We start from the raw sequence: 14,927 nt of genomic DNA, 5'->3' as shown, positions 1-14,927 counted from the left end.
TATATTGTTAAAATGTTGAAGTCATGAACTAATTTTAATATTGGTATGCTGCTATGTTTTTTTTATATTTTTGCATTTATGATATAACTTTTTATATAGGTATATTGTGGTCATTATGAACAAACTATATTGTGATCACATTACTATTTTAAAACAACTTTAAAGTTCAATTTTTTAAATAAAAACTACAAAAACAATATTTTGCACTCTAGGGTGGTTATTTGAGTTGTAGCAGTGTTCAATCTAATTTCATGGTTTTTACATAATTTTCCACAATTTGTAATCCTTATTTTTTACATAATTTTCTTTTTTAAATATAGAAACTTTCATATAAATGACAGATAAAACCTGTATTTTGAACTATGGAATATTACTGTAATTTTACGTGTTGGTTATTTTCTGTTATTTTACAGTTTTTTTTCTGGCGCCCCAGCTGCCGGAATATTTCCATTTTTTTTTTTACGTGTTGGTTATTTTCTGTTATTTTACAGTTTTTTTCTGGTGCCCCAGCTGCCGGAATATTTCCGTTTTTTTACGTGTTGGTTATTTTCTGTTATTTTACAGTTTTTTTTCTGGCGCCCCAGCTGCCGGAATATTTCCGTTTTTTTACGTGTTGGTTATTTTCTGTTATTTTACAGTTTTTTTTCTGGCGCCCAGCTGCCGGAATATTTCCGTTTTTTTTACAGGTATTTTTTTTTACAGTGTACATCACAAAAAAATGCCATTTTAACAGGGGTGTAGATTATTTAATATCCACTGTACATTGTTCATTCTCAAGTAAACTTTTAACTTAACATACAAATTTTGTGTACATTGTGTAGATAAAATCTTATGTACAGTCTTGTTCAAAATAATAGCAGTACAATGTGACTAACCAGAATAATCAAGGTTTTTCGTATATTTTTTTATTGCTACGTGGCAAACAAGTTACCAGTAGGTTCAGTAGATTTTTAGAAAACAAATGAGACCCAGCATTCATGATATGCACGCTCTTAAGGCTGTGCAATTGGGCAATTAGTTGAATTAGTTGAAAGGGGTGTGTTCAAAAAAATAGCAGTGTGGCATTCAATCACTGAGGTCATCAATTTTGTGAAGAAACAAGTGTGAATCAGGTGGCCCCTATTTAAGGATGAAGCCAACACTTGTTGAACATGCATTTGAAAGCTGAGGAAAATGGGTCGTTCAAGACTTTGTTCAGAAGAACAGCGTACTTTGATTAAAAAGTTGATTAGAGAGGGGAAAACCTATAAAGAGGTGCAAAAAATGATAGGCTGTTCAGCTAAAATGATCTCCAATGCCTTAAAATGGAGAGCAAAACCAGAGAGACGTGGAAGAAAACGGAAGACAACCATCAAAATGGATAGAAGAATAACCAGAATGGCAAAGGCTCAGCCAATGATCACCTCCAGGATGATCAAAGACAGTCTGGAGTTACCTGTAAGTACTGTGACAGTTAGAAGACGTCTGTGTGAAGCTAATCTATTTTCAAGAATCCCCCGCAAAGTCCCTCTGTTAAAAAAAAAGGCATGTGCAGAAGAGGTTACAATTTGCCAAAGAACACATCAACTGGCCTAAAGAGAAATGGAGGAACATTTTGTGGACTGATGAGAGTAAAATTGTTCTTTTTGGGTCCAAGGGCCACAGGCAGTTTGTGAGACGACCCCCAAACTCTGAATTCAAGCCACAGTACACAGTGAAGACAGTGAAGCATGGAGGTGCAAGCATCATGATTTGGGCATGTTTCTCCTACTATGGTGTTGGGCCTATTTATCGCATACCAGGGATCATGGATCAGTTTGCATATGTTAAAATACTTGAAGAGGTCATGTTGCCCTATGCTGAAGAGGACATGCCCTTGAAACGGTTGTTTCAACAAGACAATGACCCAAAACACACTAGTAAACGGGCAAAGTCTTGGTTCCAAACCAACAAAATTAATGTTATGGAGTGGCCAGCCCAATCTCCAGACCTTAATCCAATTGAGAACTTGTGGGGTGATATCAAAAATGCTGTTTCTGAAGCAAAACCAAGAAATGTGAATGAATTGTGGAATGTTGTTAAAGAATCATGGAGTGGAATAACAGCTGAGAGGTGCCACAAGTTGGTTGACTCCATGCCACACAGATGTCAAGCAGTTTTAAAAAACTGTGGTCATACAACTAAATATTAGTTTAGTGATTCACAGGATTGCTAAATCCCAGAAGAAAAAAAAATGTTTGTACAAAATAGTTTTGAGTTTGTACAGTCAAAGGTAGACACTGCTATTTTTTTGAACACACCCCTTTCAACTAATTGCCCAATTGCACAGCCTTAAGAGCGTGCATATCATGAATGCTGGGTCTTGTTTGTTTTCTGACAATCTACTGAACCTACTGGTAACTTGTTTGCCACGTAGCAATAAAAAATATACTAAAAACCTTGATTATTCTGGTTAGTCACATTGTACTGCTATTATTTTGAACAAGACTGTACATAAAAAAAAAATTGACATCTGGTTTACAGCAGATTCTGACCATGTTGCATAAAAAAAGGTCTTGCATCGTGTTCTGTGTTTTGTGCTGTCTGTATCTTGGCTTTGTTGACCCCATGTATTCAGTACCTTTTTTATGCCAGCTACACACTGTTAACCCCTAACAGTTTTGGTGTTAGGGGTTAAACACACGATTTTGCAACAACCTACACTGTAAAAAAAAAAAACACAGAAAAAAATGAGCAAATGCATGGCAGCACAGGGTGCCAAACGTTTTCCATTAATGAAAATAACGGTAAAACCCCATGAACTGAAGTAACATGTTTACACAGCAAAATTAAAAAAGAACATTGACCATACAGTACTATAAAATGTTTAAAACATAATCTGAAATAACATATTTTGTCTGTATAATTGCAAATACATACATACACCATTAAATGTAATGGTATTATTTGACTGTAAGTTCACGTAACATGTTTAAACCCTTATTTAATAAAACATGTTTTAACTGTAAATGTAAAAACATGGTGTAGCAGTTGTTTAACTAAACATGATTTGAATGTAGATATAAATGACATGTTGATACCATTACTTCATAAAGCATGTTTTGACTGTAAACTGAAATCATGTTTTAATCATTATTTAACAGAGTTTGACTGTAAATTGAAATAACATGTGTTGACCGTTATTTAAAATAACAAGTGTTGACCATTATTTGAAAAAAAAATAACTGTGATGAACCATAATTTTGAAAGGCATGTACAGCATTTTGATTTTGATTATGGCTTACAGATAATTGTATATGTAGTTCATGAAATGTATGTTATATGTCACACAAAAAGTCATTAGAGAAAATATTTTGTATTTGTCCCTCTTTATTTTCTTCTGTTACAGTAGTTTCCATTGTAAATAACAATAATAATAACTAACATTGCTTATATGCTTAAAATACAACATTGACAGCACAAATTAATTTCAACATTGCATCTTCCACAAGCTACACTTCAAACAGAACAATGGTCTTCAATTCAATCTCCATGTTGATGCCTTTAAAAAATGAGAGAAAATATTATTTGTCATACATCACACATCTATATTCATTATCATGTCTGATCATGTTACTCTTTTTAGATGTTCTTGCGTTTCTTACATACAACATTTTTTTTTACTAAAAATATTTGTTCATTAAATATGTAATGCACTTACAAATTTTATGATGGTCCACGACACCTTACTTCTTCAGACAGTTTAGTGATGTGACCTCACCCACTGAGGACCAGGCCAAGGGTGCACTGCAACAGCAAAAACAACGTAAATACAGTAACACTTGTTGATTTCAATTTTATGTTTAATATTACATGCCAGCATATTTACCCAGTATGATTACCTCCCAATGTCGCAGGAAATTTCCCCTTTTGCTTTCTATGGCAGACATTTTTTGGTGTGCATTTCTGCACTGTTTTGACCTTTCTTGTCCCGTCTTCACGCACGCCATTTCAATCATTGCCCTCGGCCCAACGGCATCAGCCAAGAGACAAAGCAGCAGCCTAATTCTGCAGGTGGCACATCATGGCTCCAAAATAGCGTAAAAAAGCCTCACGGAAAAAATCCCTGTGTTTTTGTTTTGGTCGGGAAACATGGTCATTGACATGGCAAATAAGCTAAAACACGGAGCGGAGTTGGGTTCGCTGGATTAATTACAGGCCTCAGTTTGTTTTCAAAAATCATAAGTGACTTTGTTAAGTAGCTTTGTGTGTAAAAGTGACCGTTTAGACAACATATTCTGCTGTATGAATGCAACAACAGTGACTACAAAACAATCACAGACCTCGATGTCGAGTGGTGAATGGTAAGTGTTTAAAAAAATCTGTTAACATGTCATCCAATGTATTTTAAACATTAATTGGCAACAGTTGAATACAATTACAATGGCTAATCACATACGGCTTTAAATCTTATGCTTAATGTTTGATGCAAGTAGCATTAAAAAGTGCTAGGTTTCAGAGTTTTGTTGTTGTTATTTTAGAAGGTTGCTTGCCTTACACAATCATTTAACAACTCTCATATGCAAGGACAACGGATTTCATCTTATGAGGTGTGTTACCTTTAACCACATGGATGATGATGTATTCGTGCAAATTTTGTGATTGCTCTCTGAAGACAGTTAAGGGATATGTTAGTCATCAAATCTTACACAGACATGAAGCAAATACTCAATTTCCATGTTGCTTCCCAGAATGCAAATGTAAATTCTCAAAATACAATGCTCTCAAAGCTCATGTTTATCGCCATCACAAAAGACCACATACTCATTTTGATGATTCGACGGGCACGTTTGTTTGCAACAATACAGACTGTCAACAACCATTTACAGACATGAAAAATGTCCTCTCTCATCTCAGGTCACATTTATCCAAGGGAGAGGTGGTGTGTTGTCCTTTTGAAAAATGTGACAAAAAGTTCAGCTTAAGATCAAGTTTCACTGCCCATGTTTCACGAAAGCACAGGACTTCGACATTTGCACAGTTGCGGATTATGGATACTTTATCTGAGCAACCTGCTTCAGCATTTTTTGATGTTACTGAGGATGAGTTGATGAAAGTGAATTCACAGACTCACTGACGAAATGTAACGCAAAGTCATTGTACATGAAAAATCTCTGCCTGTTTTATATGCAGCTACAAGGAAAATACCTGGTGCCATCGTCAACCATTCAGATGATTTTGGAGGAATTCAGTGGATTAAATTATATCTGTCATCAGTACACACAGAAGATGTTCAGGGAAATACTCAAGTCAAAAACGGCCCTCTCACAATCTGATATTGAATCTGTGGCGCAGACTTTGCAAGGCCAAGATTTACATTCAGCTTGTAATTCATTACTTTCCACAGAATACCAAAGAAGACAGTATTATCAGAAAAACTTTTCGTATGTGCGTCCACAAAGTATGTATCCTGGTCGTGATGAGAACCGAAACCAACGTTATGCACAGTATATTCCATTGAAGAACACTTTAAAAACCATGTTAATGGATCCAGTGGTGTGGGAGCAGTGTACCAAACATCAGCATGTACACTCTGTTTTCTCTGACATCTGTGATGGCTCTGTATTCAAATCCAATGACTTGTTTAAGCAGCCTGAGATTACAATCCAACTTATCTTGTACCAGGATGCCTTTGAGATTTTGAATCCCCTTGGGTCAGCTAAAAAAAGACACAAAATGATTGGAGTGTATTTTACACTTGGCAACTTTGAGCCATTTTACAGATCATGCATTGATAACATTCAGTTATCACTTTTGTGTCATGAGAGAGACTTTAACTATTTTGGTCAAACCAAGATTTTTTCTAAGTTGTTGGCAGATGTCAAAGAACTTGAAGAGCATGGATTTGTGACATCTTCGGTTGACATAGTACGTGCAACAATAGTGGCTGTTATAGGTGATAATTTGGGGTCCCACTGCATCGGTGGTTACTCACAGAACTTCAGTACTGCCAAGCATTGCTGTAGGTATTGTTTGGTATCTCGCAGTGAACTTCAGAATGTGTGTGTAGACTTTCCCAATCGCACAGTTGAGTCCTATAAGGCGGCAGTGGAAACTCTAAGGACGACCGAAGAAAATGTTGTAAATGGGTTAAAGTTTGACTCCATTTTCAACTCTCTCAAATATTTTCATGTTGCTCAGCCTGGCCTTCCCCCATGCCTTGGCCATGACTTGTTTGAAGGCGTTGTAGCTATTGATCTTGCCATTTTCTTGGAATCCTTTGTAAAAAGGAAGTGGTTTTCATATACACAGCTGAACAGGAGACTTGCACATTTCAAATATCTGGATTCTGATGCTGGTTCTGCCCCCTCTCAGATATGTGAAAAAGGCAGAAAGTTAGGTGGTCAAGCAGCTGAGAACTGGTGTCTCCTCAGATTTCTTCCTGTCATAATTGGAGACAGAGTAGAGTCACAAGACCCTGTATGGCAGCTGACTCTTAAGTTGAAAGAACTGGTTGAGCTAGTGTGTGCTCCCAAGATTACCACTGCACAGATTGCATATCTCAATGTCTTAATACCAGAATATCTGGAAACAAGAAAGGAGCTGTTTCCTGGTGAAAATTTGAAACCAAAACATCATTACATGCTTCACTAAAAGTCACTCATTTTAAGTCTTGGACCTTTAATTCGTTTATGGTCATTAAGATTTGAAAGCAAACATTCCTACTTCAAAAGAAGTCTGAGAAGAACACAGAACTTCAAAAATGTATGCAAGACATTGTCACACAACCATCAACTTCTTCAAGCATATCTTCACTCACAGTCATTTTTTTCACCAAAGCTTAAAAGTGTTGACTTGTCCACATATGACTATGACTTTTGTGAAAGATGATGAGATGACTTTCCTTGTGACTCCCCGCCCCTCAGTGTATTTGCATGATTATGGACTTTATGAGATTTTGCCTGCGACAAAGGAATTGATTTGTGTAAATGCTGAGGAATGTCTGGATTATTATCCATTAAATGAGTACAGTTTTATGGGACTGAAGGTCATTACTCTGAAGCACAGCGTTGTTCATCTGTAAAAAGGATAAACTGTCCTCTCCCAACAAAAATGGATGCATTGTTGACTTTTATTGAGAATGTGTTCCCAAACCCTATAACTTCAAAGCTAGCCATAGAGGGTTTGAACAGCCTAGGTGTGGAGACCATAGATGACCTACAGTTTTTGAAAGATGATGATCTAGGTGGCTTTCTGAGACCGATTGAAGCAAGAAAACTAATAGCCCAAATCCCAAGTAAGTTTTCAAATCAATGGTTTTACACTTGATACATATACACTAGACAACATTTGAAGGGGATCAAAAAGTTAATTAAGTTCACACGAACGGGTATTGGTTTCAAGACAACTATTATTAAAGGTCTGATCCACTTTAAATGTTGACTTGTGTACATGCATACAATTAGATGAACTGTAAAAACAACACCCCAGTCCCTTTTATTCTGTACTTTGTTTGCTGTACTCTTTACTTGTATTACAGTGTGTCAGTGTGTTTCTTGTTTCTGCAGTGTTTTTTAATGCAGTTTTTTTGTTTATGCTATGTAGATATTGCTTCCACTCTGCAAAACACTGCCAATGATTTGTCTGCTGAATATACTTCTGATGCATCAGGTTCACCTGCTCCTGGATGCTCAATTTCACCATCCAGCTCTTCAAGTGGAAGACGTGAGTAAAACGCTGATACAACATTAAACAATCCACAAACATTTTGAAAGCAAAACATGTAATTTGTCAATTCTTGTAATTCATATACAGAGAATTAGCCATGTGAGCATACCCAGCCTTTAGCACGCCTGGCAAACAAATTGTGCTGCACGTGCAGTTCACAGAGCATTATATGTATATGTACAAACCTGATTCCAAAAAAGTTGGGACACTAGAAATTGTGAGTAAAAAAATGAATGGAATAATTTACAAATCTAATAAACTTATATTTTATTCACAATAGATTATAGATAACATATCAAATGTTGAAAGTGAGACATTTTGAAATGTCATGCCAAATATTGGCTCATTTTGGATTTCATGAGAGCTACACATTCCAAAAAAGTTGGGACCCAATAAGAGGCCAGAAAAGTTAAATGTACATACTTATTGGTTATTGCTACCTGTCCCAACTTTTTTGGAATCAGGTTTGTATATGTATACTGTATGTGTATATGTATACAAATCTGCAGATTTATTGTACACTAGTCAACATTTGAAGAGTTTTGGGTATTGGTTTTAAGACAACTATTATGAAAGGTTTTGATCCTCTTAAAGGCCGGAACACACCAAGCCGACGATCGGCCGTCGGGCAGTTTTTGTGCGTCGGCCAACAAAGTTTCCTCGGTGTGTTCCACATGGTTCCACATCGTCGGCTTGCGTTGGTCCTCGTCGGCTGTTTTTCAGCCGATTCGACATGTTAAATCGGCGTCGCCGCATGTCGGGCAGTCGGGACATATGATCGTTCTGATTGGCTGTTCAGCTAGCGAACCAGAGCACGAGAAAATAAAAACGGAAGTGACGAAGCAAGTAAACGACGGAGTCAAGAGGGAACACACAGAGCGCCTGTCTCATTTGTTTATTTTCCTCATTCCAATACACGTGAATATTGTTAAAAGATATGGCTGTGTGGACCGAGGCAAGTGAGGACGAATTGATCAGCATGAACCAGGAAAGGCCGGCGTTGTATGACATTACAGAAAAATGTTATGTCAACCGTGTGGCGAAAGCTGAAATGTGGCGTGAGATGGCAAATAAACTTGTCATATCAGGTAAGATTTCCCTTTTCGAGATAGTTTACTTCTTTTCTTCTTCAGTAGTCTATTTTTTTTTTAAGAACTGCATGTGTTAGGTTGTGTGTCTACCAAAATAAGTTGTTTTATGCAAGCAGTGCAATATTTTTTTATAATAATCGTTTGGACACTATTACTTGGGTCCCTTTGCAAAATTCTTCACACAGTTCAATTAACCAACTTCCATCTTTGCACAGCGGTTAATTTCACCTTCAAAATGCACTAGATATCAAAACACTTAATTCATGTCTTCATGTCCAAAAGCAATGATAAATGATCCACAGTTTAGCCCTCATAGATTTCTGTTGTACTAACTGTGTGGAGTTTTGCAAAAGTGACCTAAAAAAGTATTGAGAAATGTGTTCTAGTGACTGTATAAAAATGAAATGTGCTGTCATCTAGAATACATCCAGTTAACAATAGTACAGAAATTAAAATTACAAATAGCCATGAAGTTAACATAACTCAGCTTAATGCTTAAATTGTTTTACTTTGTCCCTCAGAGAAAGAGCTCAAGAAGCGGTGGGATTCACTGCGAACCCAGTACATGCGTTACAAGAAACCTGGACCCTCAGGAAGTTCTGGAGCTCAGAAGACTGGCAGGCAGCTATGGATCCTGACCCGCCTGCAGTTTCTAGAGCCTCACACAAAAAGGAAGGAGAGCACCTCAAATCTAACTACCAGGGTAAATAAACATTTTGTCTCTCTCTCTCTCTCTCTCTCTCTCTCTCTCTCTCTCTCTCTCTCTCTCTCTCTCTATATATATATATATATATATATATATATATATATATATATATATATATATATATATATATATATATATATATATATATATAAATCTTTTTTTGTTTAAGAATAAAAATTAACATTTTGCTTTTGGTAAAGTGGCCACTGAATGTCCAGATGGGTCTATTTACAAGTAACTCAAACATTAACTTCCTCAATGTGCATCTGAATAGATCCATATTGCCAATTTGCAGGGTATTGTTTTAGTAATGCCCCATTATTGTTATGGGTGATTGGTGAACAAATGTAAGCAACTATGTTATCACACCGTTCACGTTTTGTTTCTTTAAGGAGCCTTTGTCTGAAAGTGAATCCTGTTCACCCTCAGATGGTACCAACAGTGACACCTGGATTGGCACCCATGAGGAGCCCAGCTTCATTGAGGCTGAGTTACGGCCCAGTACACCTTTGGCTGAATCTACCATCTGTGGAGCTGAGTCCACAGCCAAGAAAAAGGAGCACAGCATCAACATTCAATCAAGGCCTCCAGGAAAGCGCAGGAAGGTGCAAGATGAATCCTCCTCAGAGGAGTCCACAAACTTGATGCGGATCATCGGGCAAAGTCTAGAAAAGCTGGCATCAAATGAAAACACCGGTGATGCCATCTCCGCTTACTGCAAACATTTAGAACACAGAATGCGGACTTTGCCACCACATGTACTGCCACATTTCCAACACGAGGTTGATACGTGCTTTTTAAAGTATTTAGTGGGCCACAACCATGCACTGGATGCATCTGTCAGTCAGTATACAAACCTGTAATGGTGTCACATTTAAGGGATGATGTAAAGTGTAAACAGATTTTCTAGCATATTGTAAATATGTCATGCACAGCTTTAATTTATTTTGTATAGTTATCACACAATTCTATTTCACTTTTAAATATTTGTTTTCTTGTTGGTAATTTTGTATCACAGCTCTATAGCTATTCGTTTCCATTGTACTGAACATTGGAAAATAAAACACTTTGACTTTGGGTACTTGCATTCGCAGTTCTTTATGTAAAAAAGAAACACAAAACACAAGATGATGTAGAATTCTAACCCTTATTTTGCTATATCACATCTAACTAGCAGCATAAATAAACCAATCTATATTACGTTTTAATTTAAGAATTAAGCTATTTATGATTAATAAAGACATTTTCGTCATGTGTTACTTCCACAATACAATGTTATATCTGTAAACTTATAATTAGCTTGGTTACTGTCAGTTAAGTTCAGTGTATGGTTTTAGGTTACATTATTTTCATCAACATTTCTATGCCACTTACTAGTGATTTAATTTCCAAACTGCTGTATGTGATGTGCAAGAAGCAGCACAATATAATTTGGCAGAAATGTCACCATAGGGATGTTTTTCAATGAAAGAAATATATAAAGATGCATAATGTCATAATTTATTAAACTTGTACCACCCATATTCACAAACAGAATTTATTGCAAATTATGATAATTGGCAAATCAACATTTAAATCTTAAAATGTAACCTTAACATATGTTAATTTAAATCTAGTCAGGCAGAATGCAACAATATTGTGGGTAAGTGGCCATTGATTGTTAAGATGGGTCTATTTATAAGTAACTCAACACAAGCCATTAAATTAATGTGTCACATTAACTTCCACTACGCATCTGAATGAGCCATTTCACCAATTTGCAGGGTATTGTTTTAGTTATGCCCTGTTATTGTTATGGGTGATTGGTGAACAAGTGTAAGAATCTGTTATAACATCATTCACATTTTGCTTTGGGTAAAAGGTAGTTGAAGTCACAAATCGTCTCGGTTACGTATGTAACCCTAGTTCCCTGAGGGAACGAGACGCTGCGTCGAAACGCTGTGAGAACGCCTCTGTTTAAATGCATCGTGAAGCGCCTGTAGAACCATTCCATCGGAAAAAAGATCGATCGTCGGCGTGATGACGTCATCGACCGGAAGCTATAAAACGTCCGTGAAAACAAACAGGAACTAACTTCTGATAAAGCCTGAAGTAAGTGATCACGGACACGCCGGGAGTATGGCAAAGCGACGCAGCGTCTCGTTCCCTCAGGGAACTAGGGTTACATACGTAACCGAGACGTTCCCTTTCGGGGAACTCGAGCTGCGTCGAAACGCTGTGAGAACGCTTATACCCACATCGCCATAGGACCAAGTGTCTCGTATGTGTGAAGCCGAAGCGCACACGGTTACGAGAGTACCTGTGCCCCTACAGTAGATGCCAGGTCTAGTTCGTAGAAACTGACAAAGGTAGAAGGAGACGACCAACCGGCCGCGTTACAGATATCATGGAGGGAAGCCCCCGACAAAAGTGCTTTAGAAGCAGCCATACCCCTGGTTGAGTGCGCCCGGACAGCCAGTGGAGACGGCTGCCCGGTAGCTTCATAAGCAAGTGAGATGGCCTCGACCACCCACTTGCTCATCCTCTGCTTGGATACTGGGGCCCCCTTCTTAGGGGGTCCAAAGCAAACAAACAATTGTTCAGTTTTTCTCCACAGGGCAGCTCTGTGGACATAAGTATCCAGTGCCCTCACAGGACACAGCAGATTTAATCTTTCCTGGTCTGACGTCATAAATGGAGGAGGACAGAAGGCTTGTAGAGTGATGGGGCCCCGTGGGCTCGTAGGAACCTTGGGGACATAACCCGGCCTGGGATGCAGAAATGCTTTCACCATCCCTGGCGCAAACTCTAGACATGAGGGCTCTACCGACAGAGACTGAATATCTCCTATCCTTTTAAGAGATGATATGGCCAAAAGGAAGATGGTTTTTAGAGTGAGGAACTTATCCGAAACCTCCTCCAGAGGTTCGAACGGAGGTCCGGACAAGCCCCTCAAAACAATGGCCAAGTCCCATGCCGGGACCCTCGAGTGCATAACTGGCCTCAACCTTAATGTGCCACGAAGGAAGCGTGTAATTAGAGGGTGTCTTCCCAAAGACACTCCACTGCAAGGGACGTGGACAGCACCCAAGGCCGCCACGTACACCTTAAGTGTGGAGGGGGTCAACCCTGCAGAGAACCTCTCCTGCAGGAACTCCAGCACTGTACCAACCGGGCAGTTAACTGGATCCCACTGGCGTTCTCTGCACCATGCTGAGAAAAGTCTCCATTTCAAAGCGTACAGCTTCCTTGTGGACGGAGCTCTGGAGTGTAGGATGGTCTCTACGACCTCGGCCGAGAGACCCTCCTCTATGAGCCTAGCCCCCTCAGAGGCCAGGCCCACAGTTTCCACATCTCTGGGCGTGGGTGCAGGAATCTCCCGCCCGCCTGAGAGAGTAGATCCCTCCTGGTCGGAATCTCCATCGGAGAGCCTTCCAGGAGAGATATCAGGTCCGCAAACCATACTCGGGTCGGCCAGTTCGGAGCCACTAGAAGTACCTGGGCCCCGTCCCGGCGTACCCTCTCCAGAACTCCTGGAAGCAGGACAATCGGGGGGAAGGCGTACAGAGGCAGCCTCGGCCACTCCTGTACCATGGCATCCAGCCCCAGCGGGGCCGGATGGGTCAGAGAAAACCACTGCGGGCAGTGAGAATTCTCCGCCGAAGCGAACAGGTCTATCTCTGCCTTCCCATAAACCTTCCAAAGGAGCTCCACCACCTCTGGATGGAGTCTCCATTCCCCGGGCCTCGGCCCCTGTCTCGACAGGCTGTCTGCTTCCTGATTCAGGGCCCCCGGGATATATACTGCCCTGACTGACAGCAACTTCCCTTGGGCCCACAGGAGGATCCGATGTGCCAATTTGTCCAACGGACGAGACTTCAGACCCCCCTGGTGGTTTATGTAGGCCACCACGGACGTGTTGTCTGTTCTGACTAGTACATGGTGGCCCCTGAGGTCGGGCAGGAACTGTTTCAATGCAAGAAACACTGCGAGCATCTCTAGCCGATTTATGTGCCAGTGCCGCTGATGCTCCTGCCATAGACCCTGGGACGAGCGACCACTCATGGTCGCCCCCCAGCCCGTGAGAGAGGCGTCTGTCGTTAGCGTTACGCGACGAACAAGAGCCCCCAACACGGGACCCTGAGATAAAAACCCCGGGTTTTTCCACATGACCAGAGCACGTAGGCATCTCCGCGTGACTTTGATCGTGCGGAGCGGATTTCCCCTCGGGGAGAACCCTTTTGTCTTGAGCCACCACTGCAGTGGCCTCATGTACAGTAGGCCAAAAGGTATCACGTTGGACGCTGCTGCCATGAGACCTAACAGTTTCTGGAACTGTTTCACAGTGACGGCTCGGCCTAGCTTCTGTTCTTTGGCGGCTGCCAGGATCGATGCTATGCGTGTTGGCGATAATTGCGCCCGCATAATTACCGAGTCCCAGTTCACACCCAGAAAAGTGGTTCTCTGAGCCGGAGAAAGCACACTCTTCTTGGCGTTCAGCCTCAACCCCAGCTTCGACATATGGGCGAGAACAGCATCTCGATGCTGCACCGCCATCTGCTCTGTATTCGCTAGAATCAGCCAGTCGTCGATATAGTTCAATATGCGGATGCCCTGTAGACGCAGCGGCGCCAGAGCTGCATCCACACACTTGGTGAACGTGCGGGGTGACAGTGCTAGACCGAAGGGAAGTACACGATATTGGTATGCCTCTCCCCCGAAGGCAAACCTCAGGAACTTCCTGTGATGTGGAAGGATGGAGACATGAAAATACGCATCTTTGAGGTCTATGGTGACAAACCAATCCTCCGATTTGACCTGCGCTACAATCTGTCTGAGTGTAAGCATCTTGAATTTGAGCTTGGCCACCGAGCGATTCAATAGCCGCAGATCTAATATCGGGCGTAAGCCCCCATCCTTCTTCGGCACGATGAAGTAACGGCTGTAAAAGCCAGACTCCCTGCTGGGAGGGGGAACCCTCTCTATAGCCCCTTTTTGCAGGAGTGTCTCTACTTCCTGTGCCATTACCAGAGCCTGCTCCGGGCCCACCTCCGTAGGCAGGACACCGCAGAAAGGAGGTGGCCGACTTCCGAATTGAATGGCGTACCCCCTTTCTATTATCTGCAGGACCCAACGAGATATATTTGGTAGACGTTTCCACTCGTCTAGAAAATCTACTAAGGGAACCAGCCTCTCGAGGCTGGCCTCTGGTGTATTTTGAGCAACAAGCACAGTGCCCTGAAGCGGCGGACCGGCAGGGAACAACTGACTTGACTGCTCGGGGACCCCCCGAAGGGGGTGCGGACCACCCTCGGGTGGCCCGCGGAGACCGACTGCGCCCCGGCATTGCGGCAGGGTTGGCAGCGCGGCCCCCCGAGGGGGGGGAACCCTCAGCGTCCTGACGCTTCTGGCGTCAGGAACGCTTCGACGAGGCCTTCTTGGCGATCAGGACTGTCCGCAGATCA

At 41.0% G+C, this 14,927-nt stretch overlaps 1 protein-coding gene and 1 long non-coding RNA gene across 2 annotated transcripts; one reads left to right on the top strand and one right to left on the bottom strand.

Moving 5' to 3' along the window:
• Window positions 1-3,350: 3,350 nt before the first annotated feature.
• LOC137071796 (uncharacterized) lies at window positions 3,351-4,315 on the bottom strand. The gene is made up of 3 exons (XR_010904497.1): window positions 3,848-4,315; window positions 3,680-3,765; window positions 3,351-3,520 (listed from the first exon to the last, which is right to left on the bottom strand). It is a non-coding gene; the product is annotated as an uncharacterized lncRNA (long non-coding RNA).
• Window positions 4,316-8,280: 3,965 nt separating this feature from the next.
• Window positions 8,281-10,458, top strand: LOC137071795 (uncharacterized). Its single transcript, XM_067439994.1, has 3 exons — window positions 8,281-8,774; window positions 9,299-9,480; window positions 9,876-10,458. Exons 1-3 carry the CDS (start codon window positions 8,624-8,626, stop codon window positions 10,344-10,346), a joined length of 804 nt encoding a protein of 267 aa, XP_067296095.1. The 5' UTR covers window positions 8,281-8,623; the 3' UTR covers window positions 10,347-10,458.
• Window positions 10,459-14,927: the final 4,469 nt, after the last annotated feature.

This window comes from Pseudorasbora parva, chromosome 3 (genome assembly GCF_024679245.1).
Source record: "Pseudorasbora parva isolate DD20220531a chromosome 3, ASM2467924v1, whole genome shotgun sequence".
NCBI lineage: Eukaryota > Metazoa > Chordata > Actinopteri > Cypriniformes > Gobionidae > Pseudorasbora > Pseudorasbora parva.
The sequence above is the reverse complement of the archived record's forward strand: the minus strand, read 5'-3'. Positions and strand labels throughout refer to the sequence as shown.

Coding starts and splice junctions, on each gene's coding strand:
- LOC137071795 (XM_067439994.1), top strand. CDS start 8,624: ATGGCTGTGTGGACCGAGGCAAGTGAGGACGAATTGATCAGCATGAAC. Junction 8,775..9,298: donor AAATAAACTTGTCATATCAG/GTAAGATTTCCC, acceptor TTTGTCCCTCAG/AGAAAGAGCTCAAGAAGCGG. Junction 9,481..9,875: donor CCTCAAATCTAACTACCAGG/GTAAATAAACAT, acceptor TGTTTCTTTAAG/GAGCCTTTGTCTGAAAGTGA.